The sequence below is a fragment of the Cyrtonyx montezumae genome, unplaced genomic scaffold (assembly GCF_038088225.1).
Source record: "Cyrtonyx montezumae isolate F1298 unplaced genomic scaffold, pur_monq_1.0 scaffold_3, whole genome shotgun sequence".
NCBI lineage: Eukaryota > Metazoa > Chordata > Aves > Galliformes > Odontophoridae > Cyrtonyx > Cyrtonyx montezumae.
In genome coordinates, this window is record NW_027072034.1 from 113,712,339 (window position 1) to 113,731,139 (window position 18,801).

The 18,801-nt window shown below is 40.8% G+C and overlaps 1 protein-coding gene across 1 annotated transcript in view; it reads left to right on the plus strand.

Annotated features, from left to right (window-relative positions):
* Positions 1-18,801, plus strand: part of LARGE1 (LARGE xylosyl- and glucuronyltransferase 1) — a 279,675-nt gene that overhangs the window by 226,440 nt on the left and 34,434 nt on the right. Inside the window, exons 8-10 of the mRNA XM_065743076.1 lie at positions 3,435-3,547; positions 4,911-5,036; positions 14,832-14,987. Coding sequence (XP_065599148.1) covers positions 3,435-3,547; positions 4,911-5,036; positions 14,832-14,987 — 395 coding nt within the window. The remainder of the gene's footprint in view (positions 1-3,434; positions 3,548-4,910; positions 5,037-14,831; positions 14,988-18,801) is intronic.

The following is an 18,801-nucleotide window of genomic DNA, read 5'->3' on the forward strand; positions in this document are numbered from 1 at the left end:
TTGCGTGTCCTGAAATTGCCTTTTCAGAGAAACTCCATTTTTTTTTGTTTATTTTAGCAGTTCAGAATCTGTCACATCTTGGTAGTTCAAACAAAATCTCATCGAGATAAGAGAGAAAATGCCATTCAAGTAAAAACTGAACATGTAGACATCTTCTACATGTTTAGTGTTAAAGCATTATTTCTCAAGAGCTCTTTGAGTCATTTGCACCTCTGTGTATTCTTGAAGTGTTTCCTTTCAATGAGGAAAATTGGGTGTTTTGTGACCAATCATAGTTTGTTTCATACTCACGAGACATTTGGTTTGCTGCTTTCCCCTTTCTGTGTACTTGCTGCCAAGCTTTCCATTTGTTTTTCTCAGGTAGGTTAGGGCAGGAGAATGCTGCACGCATCAAAAGATGCGAAGTCCCTCTGCCTGGGGCCAGATGTTCATAAAATATTCCTTTGATTTTTTTTTTTCCTCCTGTCTCGTCCCCCCAGCCCAGAAGCTGGGAGTAAGTCTCTTTTCCCCTTATGTTCAGCAGCATGTCAACTTGAATTTAGTCCGAGATTTCAGTCAATTTGACTCTCAGGGAAGGGACTCCTGAGGCAAATATTTCCTTTTCCATGTTTCATGCACTTTGCCTGCACACTAATTGCACAGATTGGAGTTAGTTCATTTGCTACATTTGCTTTAGGTAACAGAACAGTATAGAAGTAAAACTGGTGTGCTCTGTTCTGAAGAAAAGGTACTTTTCCCTTTGCATGAACAATTTTAAAGTTTCCAGCACACTTGTTTTTTGCTTTCTGTTGCACTTACTAATTTAGGTGAACAGTATTAAATTTCTCTTTGTAAAAGTTTCTTATTCTCACTAATATTAATGAGTAAATATTTAAACATGCTACAGATATTCACCTGTAGTTGTTTTTACAGCAGCAGTAAATCAAAATCCCATAGAGCAAGAAGCCCAGAAGAACCTCCACGAAGGTGTTAAAGCCAGACTTTTATGTGAATTAAAATAGAAATGACATCCAATTTAGTCTGAACAATGGACCATTTAAAGCTTGTGTATATTTTCAATAGCCACAATTGCATCATGATTTAATACATCCTCTCTTACATATATTCCAGTTTTCCACCCCATCTGCCTCTTTTTCTCTCATCTGCTACTGTGATAGCCCCTCAGGACAGAATAATCTCTTTAGCTGCAACACCATAATCTGCTGCTAGAATAAGAGTGGAAGAGAAAAAAAATATTGAAGAATACTGCACATATTAAAACGTTTTCCCTTCTGCTCCCTGAATTGGTGGCTGAAAGAAATTAAGAAAAAAACTGTTAACAAGAGTGTTATATTGTTCATAAAATACAAAAACTATTACACTAGAGTTAACTGAATCTTACAGTTATTCTTTATTTTCCTTAATAAAGAATTTCCTTTGTTATATTTTACTGTTGAAACAAAGCTGGCATTTTTTGCCAACTGGAAAAAGTTCACTGCCAGAGTGAAGCATATCACAGTTAGTTTATCGCTGCAGTGCAAGGAGTCTCCTTCACGTTGATCTGGAATTTCAGATAATGCACAGTGGCTCTCCTAGAAGCTAATGCATGCACACTGCACGCTCCAAATAGGCTTCAGTTATGCTGAGAGATGACAAACACACTGTCAGGAATGCATTACAGCATGTTGTGACAATATGTCCCTTTCCGATCCAACAGCTGGAAGTAGAAAGGTTGACTGAAGCTGAAAGAGGATCCCTACAGTACAGGTTCCAGCATCTTTGGGAACCAGATGAACTCAATGGGAAAAAGAACTAACCTACACCACACATTTCACTGCCACAAGAGATTTTCTTTTTTGTTCATGGTTGTGCCATTTTTACTATGAAAGAATTTGCCATGCCATAGTAACTGAATACAGAAATGAACCAGAACTTCCTTTGTTCTGTTGCAGGGTCATTCCGATGTGTATTTTCTAATATTTGTGTAGTCTAGTTTTTAAGGAGCAGAAGTGAAGTAATGCATTTTATCTGCCATTTTTAGGTTATTCCAGCACAAAGGATTTATGAGATTTTTTTTTCCTAACTATTCAAACTACATTTCTAGTCTTATCACTTTTAGTTTTATCATCTTAGATTCCCTCAGGCAGCTTTTCTTAGTGCCTGCTTTTTGGCATTTCTTATTCTTCTGATTTTTTATTTTTTTTGTAAGTCCTCTGGTTTTCACATCACTTGCAGATGTCATTGCTGTTCTGTTCACTCCTCTCTTCTGTTAATGAAGATGTGGAACAACACAGGACCTGTCATTGCTCCTACTAGGTACTTCCTGTCAACCTGGTAGGCCACTGAACTCTTTCTTCATGGACCTTCAGCTCATTCTCCATGACAGTGCTCTTATCTAAGTCTTTCTGAATTAATTTTTCAAGTAAGATTTTCTCAGGCTGTGTAGGAAATGTTTTGCTGATGCTTCAGTCCAGCTTCACTGCTTCTGCTATTTTCCTTTTCTCCACACAAGGGATTCTGTCCAAACAGAAAACAACTGAGTAAGCTCAAATACATGTTGAACTATCAGTTTTCCCCCTTCAGGTGTAACTTTGCAATCTGTGGATCCTTGCTGCCGTAACAATAAGCACTCTCAAAAGCTAGCTTGCAATCAACATTGTTTACCACAATAAGGGCCGGATTTCACTCCACATACATCAAGTAAAAGGTTGTATATGAATGACAAATTTCTCTTTGCCTCAGCATAATCTTGGTTTCAGGCCAGGTAGGAACTAGTTTAAACAAAGGGATTTTGCAAGAAACAGATCTCTGGTAAGTGTGAAGTTGGCAGAAATGAGCTCATACTAGATAAATCAGAATTTTCTCTACTGACTCCCTGGCAGCTGGTGATTTCACAGAATACCCTCTTAGAGCCTGTAGCTTCTCAGATCTAACAGGGATTATCACTTTTCAATGAAGGGATGTTCATTTCTTTTTTTCTTGTACAGTATTGTCCAATTCCCTTTGGAATGATAAAAGTAGCATGAAGTTAATGTCCATCATGTGAATCACCTATACAGGTTCGTTTTGTCAAGAGTAGTCCCAATGCTAATTACATCATAATGAAATCAGGCTTTAGCAGTTAAGAAGACTGATAGTAATATGACATCCTTCTCTCACTCCTTTCACATTTAATTGCTCTGGCTATTCTGTTCTTCCAAAAGTCTGTGTACCCTAGCATTTCTCTGTAAACCATTTCTCTGATGCCTCAAGGATTCAGGAAAACTGTCCCTTATAGGTGTTGAAACATTAATAATTTTTTTTAGTTCTGTGTTAGCATAAAGTCTGTAGTCTGCACAGATATAACCCTGCTCTTATCCTTATTTCATCTGCCACAAGGAGCGCATAGATGGGAAGGGCTTTGACTAGAGTGTGGTATCATGTCCTCTTGTTCTCTGCACTGTTTTTTCTTCTAGGGGTTATCTTGCTCCTTCTGGATAAGTTACGGAAGATGAAATGGGAGCAGATGTGGAGGCTCACAGCTGAGAGGGAGTTAATGAGCATGCTTTCCACTTCACTGGCTGACCAGGTGAGTAGGGCATTGCAGAGTGGTGGTGTGACCATGGCTACTCCATGGGTTGCTGTTGAAGGTATAAAGGGGACAGGAGATGTGGTATGGGAAAAAGAGAGAAAAATATTGTGCCTGCAGTCACCATTTGTTGAGTGATTGTTCCAGGGAAAATGTGGAGAAGAAGAATAGAGATTTACCATAAGGTTTCTCATACTGCAGTGACATTTTTACCTCCTGTGCACTGATGATTCATAACATGGACAACTGGGGTTTTCAAGCTTTAATTTTCCTTTCTTCTTTCTTTGACGTAAAACTCTCCAGACATTAGAAGTCCAGACATACTATGTCTTTTCCTACTGGTTGTGTCTAAGCAGACTGTAGTTTTGAAAGTCTCTAGATATTTCTTCACTGTTTCTGGCAGATGAGTCCCATAGGTCTTTAATGTACTCCTAGCCATAACACCCCTGTGAAGGAAAAAGTGCTGCTGTCACCCTGCCATAAATGAGAAGCTGAGGCTGAGAGAAGAAATAATGTGCCTACACACAGAAATGCATATTTACTTTCTTTGTCATTCCTGCCAACTCTCCATATTAAATCCAGAAGCCCTGTTAATGTAGTACTGGATCTGAACCAATAAGTCCTGCTCAGCAGCTTGAGTATATTAACTCAATACAGCATCATATTTAGATATTTCTACTGCTTCTGAGCAACATCTGGCTCATGAGATCAGTCACTGCTAAGTAGGCATGGTGCTTACTGTATGCGCAGAGATGTATGTACATTTACAGTATCCCTATAGGTTGATCAAAAGCTACTGAAGTTCATGCAAATGATTCCTGTGACTTCAGTGTGTTTAGTCAGGTCCTGAGTCATGTTTGGGGCTAATACATGTTTGGGGCTGCACTTTGCAGGATGGACCAAGATTGTTTAGATCCTAACCTACTGCTTAACTACAAGATTATCATTGTATCTTTTTTTCTCCAGCTGCGTAAAGCGATCCTTTTGACATAAGCTATTCTGCAGGTCTTTCCTACCTGCCTTTTCAATCAAATACCTAGAATAGTTACTGTAACAGTAAAATGTTAGCTAAAAATCCCACATAATAATTCATCTTGAATCAGTGCCGCTTCCAGTCATCACCTTTATGTGATACAGTGAGTCCAGAGAGAGCCTGTTCCTCTAGTTCAGATCTACCTGTCACCCCTTAGGTTGCTAACATAGTTTGTGGAAACAGAATCATGAAGCAGGTTTTACAGAGTTCAGCTCACATGACCACTTAAATTTCTGCCTATGTGGGGAAGAAAGAGGGTCATTTCAGAGGGGCCAACCACCTTACTGTAGAAACAACATACACAACTGTTTCTTTGTTTCTCTCTAATAGGATATCTTCAATGCAGTCATCAAACAAAACCCCTTCCTTGTCTACCAGCTTCCATGTTTCTGGAATGTACAGCTATCTGATCACACCCGTTCCGAGCAGTGCTACAGAGATGTGTCTGACCTGAAGGTATGTTTTACAAGAGTTTGGATGGGTGGGATCCTTCAGGACGTAGAATGAAGGACTCCTCTGTGATGGAAAGACAAAGCCCCTTAAACAGAAGGGAAACAAGAATATACAGCTTGTGAGGGCACCCAAACAAGGACGGTAATTGTCACCTTAGCTTTGTGAGTTTTGACTGTTAGAGAAGTGAAAGATGAATGCTGCTTCAGAGTTTTGCAAGATCAGTGATCAGTCCATACCCTCTGGAGTGATGGCTGAAGTGTTCGGTATGAACACCAGACACTGGATGAATACAGAAAAGCAATCTTCCTTGACACACTGATTCCAAAAGCCAGATTTTCTAAGTGGCAGAAGATATACCCCATGGTGTAATTGGCCTGTCAAAGATGGTCGTTATTGTTTGAGTTTCATACGTAAAATATTTGCAGGCATCTATTAAGGTATGACCCACAGAAGACAGCTTTTAAAATTAGACTGGTATACTGAGCAGTAAATGTCTTATGATAGGTGTTTGTAGGTCATGATTGACAAAGAGACTTAAAGCATTGTGATCTAATGCCTCGTAACGAAATGCTGGTTGAAATCCTAGTCCTCTGCTCATGTTCAAAATCATGTATGGGAACAACTGCCAGGTGTATGATAGCAATTGCTTTAAATGAAAGAAGAGAGTTATGTTAGCAGCAAAAAAGTTTTCTGAAAGACTTGTTTTAGAAAAATGCATTTCCTTTATGGGAGATGCACAGTATTTTTCTGTGAATTAGGGCCTTATATTAAATCTCATAATCATCTGTGACAGTCACAGTGGCGTTCAGTACCAGGTTAAGACACATACATTTGCATTAGAGAAGGGTATTGACACTGATTACTAGGGCATGGTTCAATTGCTTAGTACAGTTTGAGTCACTGTAGATATTCTTCCATTTTATGGGACTGGCAGATACAGCACAGGCCTACAAGAGATAGAAATCCTTTTGTCAAGGCAGCTGGTAGACAGGCAGAATAATTATAAGGTGCTTCAGTGTTACTACACGTTTGTATGGAGGCAGTTGAACTGTGCTATCCATCAGGGTTGTTGGAGTGTGCTTCAGCTCACCTCAGAGTAGCCATCTGATGACTAATGAGGCAAATCACTCTTTAGACTTCAGTGATTGTATTGACTAATTCCCATCAGCTGTGGGACATCTAGCTCGTATGTAACACCTACATGCAGTCTTTTAACAAAAGCATCCTAAAAATAAATTGAATCCTTACTTCATTATTAAGAAAACTGTTTACTGATACAATTTAGGCTTGGTTGTTTATGTACTGTATTTATTTATTGTATCACACTATCAGTTCCATTACAGCATAGGCAGTGAAGTCTGAATGCAAAATAATCCTCCACTGGCCTGAGTTTCTTAACTCAGCAAGGGGTGCAGATACACAAGCAATTTCTTCAGCTGAATTGAACTTATTCACATCACTAAAATTAGTCGTATCCCCTAAGTGCTGTGCTGAGTTGAGGCTGAAATTCTTTGCTTTAAGAGAGAAGCAGAGCCTTTTGTAGTGCACATAAGCCCCACTGATTTCACTGAAGCTCTTGCCCGTACTCAGCAGTTATAGAAGTGGCCATCAGTCAGTACCGTTCAATTGTGATACACCTTTTTATGGTATGAAGAACTTTCAAGTTGCAAATTTGCATATGAAAATTAATAGATTTCTTGTTGTAAAACAAATTGGGCTGTTTTGGTATGAGGTCTTCTCAAATAAACAACAAGTATCTTAATATCACCCGATTTAAATAGCAGGACACAATGTATTTGGCACATCTTGTATTTCACGTAAGACTGGAGTTAAAAACAAGGTAGGAAAAACCTCTACAGGGAGAGGGAGAGAAAGATAGTTTGTAAAGTTTGTACTGGAGAATTAAGGATAGCATAGGAAAGACAGAAATGCAGGGAGAAGTTTAAATTCTAAAGCAAAAGTAGCCCAGTCAGGTACTCTTTAGTCAGATCAGGCCCTATTCCTCATGTCAGACTGAAAAGGCACTGATTTAGTTTCCATCTGGTCTCAAAGCCCATGGGATTTGAGAATTTGTCTTCTTCTGCACACAGCATTGTGTTAAATAAACTTAGACCCCCAGGGCTATTTGCTCTTCAAGTGTACTCACACTTCTTTACTGCTTTGTTCACATCTACACAAACCAGGCTGGCCACTGAGCTATTTAGAGGTCTATGGAACACCTCAATATTTTGTAGTAAATAAAGAGAATTACAGTCTTTTTTGTCTTTTGTTTCTTTAAATATAGTCCTCATTAAGCTGAATTTCTATCAATTTTAACAATTTTTTAAAAATTCTCTTATGCTAGAGAAGATCAGATTCTTGACTATTGCTGAACTCTACTTTCTTGCTGCAGCTTGGCAGCATATACAAATCTGGGCAGACTTGCATATGGAAATCTTTCACAGGAGGCATAAGAGGAACAGAAATTACTAATCAAGTTTTGCATTGTTAGCAATGACTGATTTTAAATCCATCTAAAGCAACATTAAAATAAGACCACTTTAGTATTTTTGTTTGTCTAAATGCTTACTTACCTCCTTTGTCACACTGTAGTGCTAGATGACGAGCTGTATACAAACAGGCTAACATTTGTGGGTTTTGTACTGCTGTCTGTCACATAAAGAACCACAAATTCTGTAAAAAAAAACCCAGCAATTCTGTATTCAGAAATGTTCCTTTCTTCACTCTGGGGGCACCTGTTTGGAGATGCTTTGCTTCAGTGTGTGGCAACCCTGCCCACACTAGGGGTTTGGAACTAGGTGATCTTTGGGGGCCCTTCCAACCCAAGTCATTCTGTGATTGTATGAATAGAAAACAAGAGCAAGTTAAGAGGAGGCAGATTCCTTTTAATTCTTCTTGCCATGCAAGCCAGCTGCAGTCTCTGAAGGTCAGAGATGTTTGATTTTGCATGGCATTTGTTACACTTCAGAGCTGCTGTTGAAACTGGCTAAAAGATATGTGCAGGCATCCACTGTCTGTCTTACCTCATTTTTCTCAGCTCCTCACTTGGCCCGCAGTAGCCCACAGTGCCAGTGGACAAACACATGTGCTGCTGGACAGCAGTGATCTGTCCGGAACTGAGTTTCATTTATGTATTACTTTCTCTGGATTGGCCTGTGTTTGCTTTCCTTTTTGATTAATAGTTTTTTTCCTGTCTGTAAGGAAATCTCAATTACTGTGATTTGGCACAAACCAAATGGCAAGAAAAATCCTATGAAAGATGATAATGAATTGTGATGCCTCTGACAATGAATCATGACCTCACTGAATGAGTCAGTCATCAAGTCTGGTTGTCAAGGATACAGATGCAGATACCCACACACAGAATGGGGTAATTCACAATCACAAAAATTGAAGGCTGGGAGTATATCAAATTATTAGCATTTACTCCCCACAAGATAGGTAAGTGCTTTAAATCCTGTTGATTGCTCTTGAAGACAGCTTTAAACACAATTGATACCAAATTAGCAGGTAGATATAAAATTAACCTCATAAATTCGTTCTCTGAAATTATTTCATGTTATTTACAGTGCCTTTCCCGAGTATGTCTGCTGTGCTAGAGCAACTTTATGAGGCTGCCTACAAAACTTTACACAGCTTCTTGTCCGTAACCCAAATACATCATTTCTGATCTGCCTCAAACATGACCTATTGCACTTCCCTATGTTCCAGTCCCTGAGCCACCCCCGGTGCTGTCCAAGCACCTCAGCACTGATCTGCAGCAGCTCTGGCATTCTGCTGCCTTGCACCTTTAAATGCCAGCCAGGGAAGAGCTACACTGAGAGGAGCAAAAGGACAAGAGGGGTAAACACCCATCCCTTGAATGAACACTGTAGTCAGTAAGGTGATTCTGCTTTGCCAAACTTAAGGAGCACTGACATATTGTGGAAGTATGTTTAAGTTGTTGCTGCAGGCAGGAGGCCTCTTGTTAAGCATCATTGTAGGGGATGGAGGGAGAACTGCAAACCCTTTGAGGACAAACTGAGAATTCTGAAAACTATAATGCAGGGGCACCTTAGGCAGGATGCCAGGAGGCATAAAGTAATCCCTGGGACAATGGAGAGCAGATCAGGCAGGACAGGGATTTGAATCCCACACCTGAAAGCAGTGCCCACACCTCTGGATTGCTGCTCAAAATGAGTCTCTACTTCTGTACTTTGGATATATCGCTTTGGAGCTCATTTGGATGGCATTTCTGTGAAGCATTTGACCCTTTCTGGAAGTATTATGTTGTTGTTTTATTGGTTTTTTTTGTTTTGTTTTGTTTTGTTTTTGTAGGTGTTTTGTTTTTTTTTAATAAAATGCTCATTTCTGATAAAAGCATAGACATCGGTACTGCAGGCATCCATTTAATAGGTAGTGCTTTTTGGCAGTGTGACTTGGGGCACATTCAAACAAAACTTTCCAGCAGTGTATACCTGAAACAAAAACCTGTTGAGACAATATTACAGTGACATATATAAGTGGCTGTACTACGCAGAATTGCTTATCACTTAACTTCTGTTGATTTCAGTGAGAACTGTCTGGCTGCCTAAAAAAGGGAATCTAGATTTTGAGCAGGAAAGCCATGTGTCTACAGAAATCACTTTTACTTATTTACCTAAATAGCAGTGTGCTTATGGGCTTAATTAATATCTGATCAGCACTTCTCAAAAATTAACCTCTTCAGGCTTGAATTTAGCTTAATTTATTCTTACTTTTCCCCCTTCAGCCTGGAAGGTAGGTACAGAGCCACAGGGAAGGGCAGTGAAGGATATCACGTATTCTTTGATGTTCTAAGAGCTAAAGTAGAGTATCAAGTTTTGTCTTTGGGTAAAAAAAAAAAAAAAAGGAAGGTATTGTGCTTAAGGAAAAATCTGACCAAATATTGCTTTTGTAGATAGAAGATGCTAGGAAGGAAAAATGGATAAAGAATGTAGAGAAATACTGTTGTATTGAGGCTTATGGTTTAGTGGTTTGAACATCAGATTTGAAAAGTTTAATATCTGTGTGTCTGGAGAGTAAGGAAGTTTGCTGGGGCTTCTTTTTTCAGTGTATTTCAGTGCAGGTGACTGACCTTAGAGCTTTCTCCTATACTCTACCTGCACATATCGCCCTCGGTTACTTTCCATCTCAGATCCCACTGGCAGCCTATGAGGCACCAACTGCATCATCATTTGAGCACTTTGAGTCAGAACCTGGTGACTACCAGTTCAGCATTGTGTTTTTCACTAGGTAACAAAAAGATGGAAGTATTCCAGAGTCTGGCTGAGTGAAATCAATGACTGGTTGTTTATTAACTGGAATGATATGAATGGAAATTTAGGTAGTACCAAGCTGCTCAATGACAACTAACCAAGTGTTAAATAGAACTGGAACTTTAAGTTCTGATCTCTCAGTACTTAAATAGCTAAATGAAGATTAAAGAGTGTATTTTTCTTAGTCTCCAGGGGCCTTGATCAGAGTAGGAAGGATGCATGAGACAGCCTGAAGGCTAGTGCAGTTCTTGAGTTGTCCACCCAGATAACGGCACTGGTATTTCATGTGTTTCAGGTGCAATTTCCTCTGTAAGCCAACAGAGCTTTGAAATAGCTTAGAAACTAAGAGAGAAAGCAGAAGAAATAAATGCAGTATTACTGTGCTATTTGGTCTTAGAAAGGGGATGTTGTAGTAATGAGATTTTTAGTTTCTAGATGCGCTTTTCTCTTTTTAATGTTGAGATAGCACTCAGTCTGCAGATAAAGTGGATTCCGAGTTCGATTCTTTTTCTTCTGATTTCCCTGTAGTCTCTTTCAAACTGATTTTTTTTCTTCAATCAATTCACTGTTTGCTGCTATAAAGTTTATAACATAACAACCTGAGCTTTACCTGAGCAGGCTGTTGTCTTCATCATGTCACCGATGCCTGTGACAGCCCATCCAAGGCTGTCTTGGCCTGTATAACTTGTGTGTGGCTGGTTGTACGGTAGACCAAATCTGACAGCTACAGACAGAGCTCAAGGTTATTTTGTGAGCTGACAGCAAAAAAAAAAAAAAAAAAAATGTCTCCGAATGTATTGTTATATATCAATAGTTAAGAGTCTTGTTACCTTCTGAAACCTACTGTTCTTTTTCGTGCTTTCATATAAGACATAATACTTCCCTAATCAGGTTATGTTTGAGTAGCAGCCTGCTCTTTCACTAAACCTGTTTTTTGGTTTTCCTACCTCAGGTCATCCAGATGGTTGCATAGTTCCTTCATGTTCTTTAGCTGCATTGACATGTTCTGTCTTCCTTGATTAAAAAATCTGCTTTTCTGGGCAGTCATCAGCTCCATTCAGCTTTCTTCAGTTCACTCCAAGCTCCCCTGACGTCTGTACACATGCGACATCCTGACACTTTTCACATCTGATCAGATCTGAGCCACCAGCTAGGCCCCTGACACTTAGCAGATTTTGAACACGCAACATACTTGGAAGCAGAGCAGCAAGCAGACTCTGCACTGACAACTGTGATTGTTGTGCTTTGACATCATCCCCCACACAACTTGGTAGAGGCGTCAACACCGGAACTTGGCTATGATTTGACATGACATGTAGTGATGGGAAATGTATGCAGCACTGGGGAGCCTGTCCCAGGATATGAGGGCTGCTCCAAAAGCAATCCCTCCTTTGTTTTGCTGTTGGCCCATGGTTCCTGAGGTGGATGTTGGTGCTATGGCAGTAGAAGTTGAACCTTCCCACCAGTATCCCTTTACATTGTTGTTGCCACATGACAGATGGCAGCAGAGGGGCAGTCTGACAGGGGTGTCTGACAGGGAAGTGTGTATGGAGTAAAGTTGTATCACTGAATTCCTCAATGCAGAAAAAATGTCACCCACTGACATTCATCAGCGCTTGCTGAATGTTTATGGAGATCAAACTTTGGATGAGAGCACGTTGGGGGTGAGTGGTGCATTTCAACAGTGGTGACAGCAACAGTGGGTCACCTTCAGTGGTGCAGGTTGTTACATGCAAGGCGTGCAGGCTCTTGTTCATTGCTGGTGAAAATGCATAGCTAATGGTGGTGACTATGTTGAAAACTAGTGTTTTGTAACTGAGAATTTGTTCTATCAAATAGTGCTATTGTGCTTTTTGTGTCTGTTGTAGTTTCCATAGAAATAAACAGGTGTTACTTTTGGAGTGACCTATGTAGTTTCTGAGTTTATCATCATTAGCTCTTTCTGTGCTCTCAATCCCTGATGGGAGTTATCAGAGAGCTCAACAGGGCTATAGGTTGCTCATGAAAACATCTCGAAGAAAACTCCTATGAACTGTAAGTTTAAAAGAGAGAATACACCAAAGATTTTCTTATCAAGCTTTTCTATTCCATTTTCCATCTTTTCAGTGTTATTTGATCCACTCCTGAAGAAGTGCAAGTTACCAGCAGACTGACAATTTCCATTCAATGTCTGCTTGAAAAAGTGCATCCTAATACCGTGTAAAACTGTGTAGCAGCCCTTTAGGTTCCTTCAGTCCTGTGCTTACATTTGCCTGTTTCCCTGAGGTAGGATTCAGTCACTGAGATTTTTTACATACATTCTATGCGTTTTGCTGCATTTAAATGCAACAGGTGAAATATTTGAAGTTATTTTCAAAGAAGAGATGTTTTGAACATCTGACACCATGAGTTTATGCCTTATCCCAGCCATACTGTCTAAAGCTTCTTCTGTTTCTGTATTGTTCTGTATTTTCTGCAAGCGATGCAGCGGAATAGTTGACAATTAAGGTACAATTTTGAATGTATGTACAAATGTAAAAGTAGCAAAGAATGTATTATTACCTGACAAAAATACTGATACCAAATATATTTTGTCCAAATTTACAGTGTTGATGCATTGGTGGTAGATGGATGGTTGGACTAGATTATCTTAGAGGTCTTTTCCAACCTTAATTTTTCTATGATTCTACTATCATGTTCTTGATTTAAATGTTCCTATAGCAGAAAAGAGTGATTTGCCTCTTTACTGAAACAGTTTTGTTCCCCTGTTGTTTCCTTTCTCTTATTGTATGTACTGCTTCCTAGTAGCTTCAGTAGTGAAATCCTAGGAGGGATTGGGAAGAATTTTCATTTCCGTTGGCTATGTAGAAGAGAGTGCTGTGAGCTGGTTTTCTTTGTGTTACAAATACTCAGTAGAGAGGCTGTCTTATTTGATGAAGTTAGTGCACCCAGAATTCAAGCAATGTCCTGTTCTTTCCTCCTGCAGATCATTCATTCAGAAGCAGAGAGAGTGCTTTATGAGGACTCCCTGCTCCTGCAGAGGTGTTTTGCTGACACTGAGGGGAGCATGCTCACCTGCTCGGGGCTGCTTTGTGCTTCTGTGCCTGCAGTCTCCCACAGCTGCAATGCACAGAGCAGAGCTGACCACCCCACAGTACTGTGGCTGTGTGAGTGATGCAGTGCCTCCATGCAATTAACTTAATGCATTCAGAGAACCTCCAGAACTCCTCGCTTGGAAATGTTCCCAAGGGAGATGGGTTTTTTTAATCTTTTTAAAAGTCATAAGAATAAAACTGAATACAAAGCACTTGCTTGTTTTTTTGTGTGTGTTTCGGTTTTTGTTTTGTTTTGTTCTGTTTTGTTTTTCCTTATGGCTAAAATACGTCCTTTATAAAATGAAATCATTCCTTCAAGGTACTATTGGCTTCTTCATAGTTTTTCCTTAGGGCCCCATTCTTGTTCACACTGTCAGAGCATGCTGCAAAGTCACCTGGTTGTAAATGAGAATTAGACTCTTTATGTCAGCATTGGAGTTAAAACTAGGCCAGTGTGAGTGTCATCTCCCATTAAAAGAGCTTAAATACATGCTGGAAATAGGAATTCCAAGGGTGAAGCATTGTACTGCACCACTATATTATATGATGCAACTGAGATCAGTCTTGTTTAAATGAAGCAGTGGTGAGAAGGAAATCAGATTAGATTCCGTCCTTTTTGAAGGGTGTACATGCATGCAGGAATTCATCTGAGGCTTTTTCTATTTGGTACCTAATGACAGAAGAGCTTACGTGGCCTGAAACAGTGAATCAATCAGTCATATGGAACTCTAAGATTAATATTTAATGTCAACATTCACGTATCCTGGTTCAAAGAGTCCCTCACCTGTCAGGTCTGTGGTAGACCTGTGGCAGCATTCCTGCCATGATGCCTCACAACCTACAGCTGTACCCCAGCTCATTTGTGCAAGTTATCCTATGGAGAAGTTGAAAAGAGTATCATCAAAATGTGGTAAAGCCTTCATGTTGAAAAAACATTGCGGCCAAGGGAACTGGGATTTTTCAGTTTGGTGAAGGGGTGGCTCGGGGGAGACTTTTATTACTCTCCACAATCACCTGAAAGGAGCTTGTAGCAAGGTGAGGGTTGGCCTTTTCTCACAGATTACAGTGGTAGACAAGAAGTAACGGCCTCAAATTGTGTCAGGGAATGTTCAGTTTAGATATCAGGAACAATTTCTTCTTAGAAAGAGTGGTACTTCACTGGCACAGACTGCCCAAGGAGATGATGGAGTCTCAGTCCCTGGAGGTGTTCAAGAAATGTGAATGTGGCACTGAGGGACAGGGTCCAGACCAGTAACAAGCATGACTAGATGGTTGGACTAGATGGTGTTAGTGGTCTTTCCAACCTTAATGATTCTGTGATTCTGTGACATAGTTTTGGGGTTGTTCTTTGGTTTTAAGTAGGCTCTAAACTAAACACACACAAAAATCATGGGCAAAGCCGGTTTGTGTTCTAACAGCAGGATGTGTTTTCTCTTTTTCCTTCTGAGGTGATTCACTGGAACTCGCCAAAGAAGCTGCGAGTGAAGAACAAGCATGTGGAGTTTTTCCGCAACCTCTACCTAACATTCCTGGAATATGACGGGAACTTGCTCAGACGGGAACTCTTTGGCTGCCCCAGCGAGGCAGATGTTAACAGTGAAAACGTAAGTGGCACGTTGAAGGCTTGAAGGTTGTAAAGGGAGTTTCATACATAGCACAGCCGACATGAAAACCTGGAGAACTGCCTGTGTAGGTAGGGACTTAGGAGAATTGAGGTCAGTGCCCAGATGCCAAGAGTTACACTGTGCAAATCATTCAATCTCTCTGTGCCTCAGTCTCTTCCCCATAAAACTCATATTAATCTCGCTTTTCCACTTTTTTTGTTTTGGTGGTATTTTTGGATGCCTTCCTTTTTAAAAATCCCCATCGAAGGTAAGTTCGCAAATTGAAAATGAGGATTTGGGCTCTTAATTCCATTAGGCAATTCTGCAGATCTCACCCTTAGACCTAAAACTTTCCAAGAGAAATGATTGTTTCTTGCTGTGTGTTTGTTCAGCATAAGACAATGTTGACTTTGGCTAGTAGATACTAACGCACAAATAATGAAGAGGAAATGAAAATATCAAGACTGCTGGGTTAGGTCTATGAGTTTTTGCCATACTGTAAACTGTAGAATGAGTTAATATTTCAAGGTACACATAGTCAGACTGAGTGGGCTCTCTCTGCCCCAATTCTAACAAAGCACAGCAGCACTTATGTGTATCTGCATAAAATTTGCAATCAGAACCTTTCAGATGAAACAAATCCTTTGAAAATGGTTGAAATCAAGGATGTTTACATACAGATGTTCTTAAGTATGTGTGTGCCCTAGTACATATAGTTCCAGTGTAAAAAACTGTTATTTGAAACACTTACACGTGAGATGTATAAGAACTTCTTGTGTATAATGTGGTCTGTGGAGGTTTCTAGACCAAGTATCAATTTTGACTACATAGCCTGAAAGGAAATACAAAGAAACCTGTATCATTTTCTGTTATCTTAAAGGAAATAAAATACGTAATTATCCAAAATGTAAAAAATTCTCCATACAAAAATCAGTAAAGCAAAGTCAGTATCATGTAGGCATTAGCAGTTCAGAGATAATTAGTGATCAGTAGCATTACCGAGGCTCCATTTTGCCTGTGACCACAGGACATGCCACCCCTAGTTTTCTGACTGTAGCACTCAGAGATGGGATAGATCTGTTTTAGCCCAAGGCATGGCTTCCCAGATATTTATTCAGCCTTCCCACAGTCTTCTGAAGGAGGTGGGGAAATGATGAAAAACTGGAGATAAACATTAACTCAAGGAAACTGAAGCAGAGACAAAAGAGAGAAAGTGCACAGCAAGAGTGAAAACACATGGAGAAAGAAAATCCTCTGCTAGAGTGAGAGGCTTTTAGAGAATCGAGTGAACTGAATGTAATAAAAGGCTAATAAGAGGCTGATGGCCAGAGACATCAGGATACAATAGATGGAGTAGAGGGTTGGAAAAGGGGAGTGAGAGGTTTAAAACAAAGACAATAATGCAGAGCACATCTTCATCAGGTTTTAAGTATGCAGGTTAAAATTATTCTGAATTTGCAATTGTCTTTGAAGAGCAGGAATTCAGCCATAGTCTTGTTGCTGTATTTTCCAGAGCACTGTAAGTCCTTAAACATAGAATCATAAAACAGCTTGTGTTGGAAGGGCCCTTAAAGTCCATCCAGTTCCAACCCACTGCCGTGGACAGGGCTGCCAGTCACCAGTTCAGGCTGGCCAGGGCCTCATCCAACCTGATCTTGAACACCTCCAGGAATGCAGCAGCCACAGCTTCTCTGAGCAACCTGTGCCAGTGACTCATCACCCTCTGAGTAAAGAATTAGTTCCTAATATCTAACCTAATTTCCCCTCTTTTAGTTTACTGCCATTCCCCCTTGCCCTGTTGCTTTCTGTTTAAAATGTCAATTCCCCTCCTGCTTATAATCTTCCATCAAGTACCCAGAATCTACTCTTCTCCAGGATGAACAAGCCCAGCTCCTTCAGCCCTTCATCATAGGATAGGTGCTCCAGCACTTCTGATAGTCTTCATGGCCCTCCTCTGGACCATTTCCAACAGCGCTGCATCTTTCTTGTATTGGGGGCCCCAGGCCAGGAAACAGTTCTCCAGATGGGGCCTCATGAGGGCAAAGTACAGAGGGACAACCACCTTCCTCTCCTTCCTGGCCACCCCTCTCTTTGATGGAGCCTAGGGTACTGTTGGCCTTCTAGGCTGCAAATGCATACTAATGGGACATGTCCAGCTTTTTATCCACCAGGACCCTCAACCCTTTGATAAAGATGTGTAAGAGCATTGTTCCCAAGGTGGATCCCTGAGAGACACCACTGGCCTCCACCTGGACATAGAGCCTTTGAGCACAGCCCTCTGGCTGCAACCATCTAACCAATTCTTATCCACTGAATAGTCCACCCTTATGAACCCATATCTCTCCAATTTAGAGATAAGGATGTGCTGCTGGACCTTATGAAAGACCTTGCACAAGTCCAGGTAGATGACATCAGTTGCCCTTCCTTTGTCCACCAGTGCCATCATAGATGGCTGCCATATTAGTGAGGCACAATATGCCCTTGGTGAAGCTATGCTGGCTTTCTTGGATCACCTCCTCATCTCCCTTGTGCCTTAACATCTCTTCCAAGAGGATCTGTTTCATGACCTTCCCAAGCGTAGACACAAGGCTCACTGGCCTCTAGTTCCCTGGGTTTTCCTTTCTCCTTTTTTAGAAAATGGGAGTGATGTTTACCTTTTTCCAGTTACCAGGGACTTAACCTGAGAGCCAGGACTGATACAGTGGAAAGCGGTTTGGCAACCACATCAGCCATCTTCCTCAGGACCCTGGAGATGCGTGTCATCCAGACTCACAGAGTTGTATACACTCAGTCTCATGAGGTGGTCTCAGACTTCCTCCACTCTTACAGAGGAAGGTATTCTGCTCTCCTGACCCCGGCCTAGAGATTCAGATGCATGAGAGATACGGGAAGCGTGACTTCCGCTGAAGACCGAGGCAAAGAACTCACTGTGTACCTTAGCATTTTCTATGTGTGTTGTAGCCAGTTCTCTCTTCTCACTTAGCTGGGGGAGTTCACAGTCCTTGGTCTGTCTCTTCTGGCCAATATATCTATAGAGTCCCTTGTTATTTTTCACATCCTTCACCAAGTTTATTTCCATCTGCACCTTGGCTTTCCTGATCCCAGCTCTGCATGTCCAGACAGTATCCCTATATTCTTTATAGGTTCATAGGTTCATTAGGTTGGAAAGGACCTACAAGATCATCTAGTCCAACCATCCTCTTATCACCATCCCTACCCACTGAACTACTAAATCAAATCCCTTGGCACCTCATCTAAACGCTTCTTGAACAGCGCTAGGGATGGTGCCTCAACCACCTCCCTAGGCAGGCCATTCCAGTGCCTGACCACTCTTTCAGAGAAAAAATGTTTCCTCAGGTCTAATCTAAGTCTTCCCCGGCGCAACTTCTGGCCATTCCCTCTCGTCCTGTCGTTATTTATCAGGGAGAAGAGGCCCACCCCCTCCTCACCACAACCCCCCTTCAGGAAGTGGTAGAGTGCAATAAGGTCTCCTCTGAGCCTCCTTTTCTCCAGACTAAACAATCTCCAGACTAAACAATCCCCTTTCTAGGCCACCCACCCCTGCTTCCACTTCATTCCAGATGACAAGTTGTTGGGGAGCAATGCACCCTGAAAGCAAGTTCTTACTGCTGGAAATGGTTATTGTGAAAGTTTAAAAGATTTATTTTACTGAACCTCTGTCTGGTTGACAGACACTGGAAATGACTAACTCTTCAATCCTGTTTCTTATTCGACAAGTAGAGTGCAATATGGTGCATGGTATGGCTTCTGTCTGAGTGGGAAACGTATTTCATTCTTCCATTTATAAACTTTA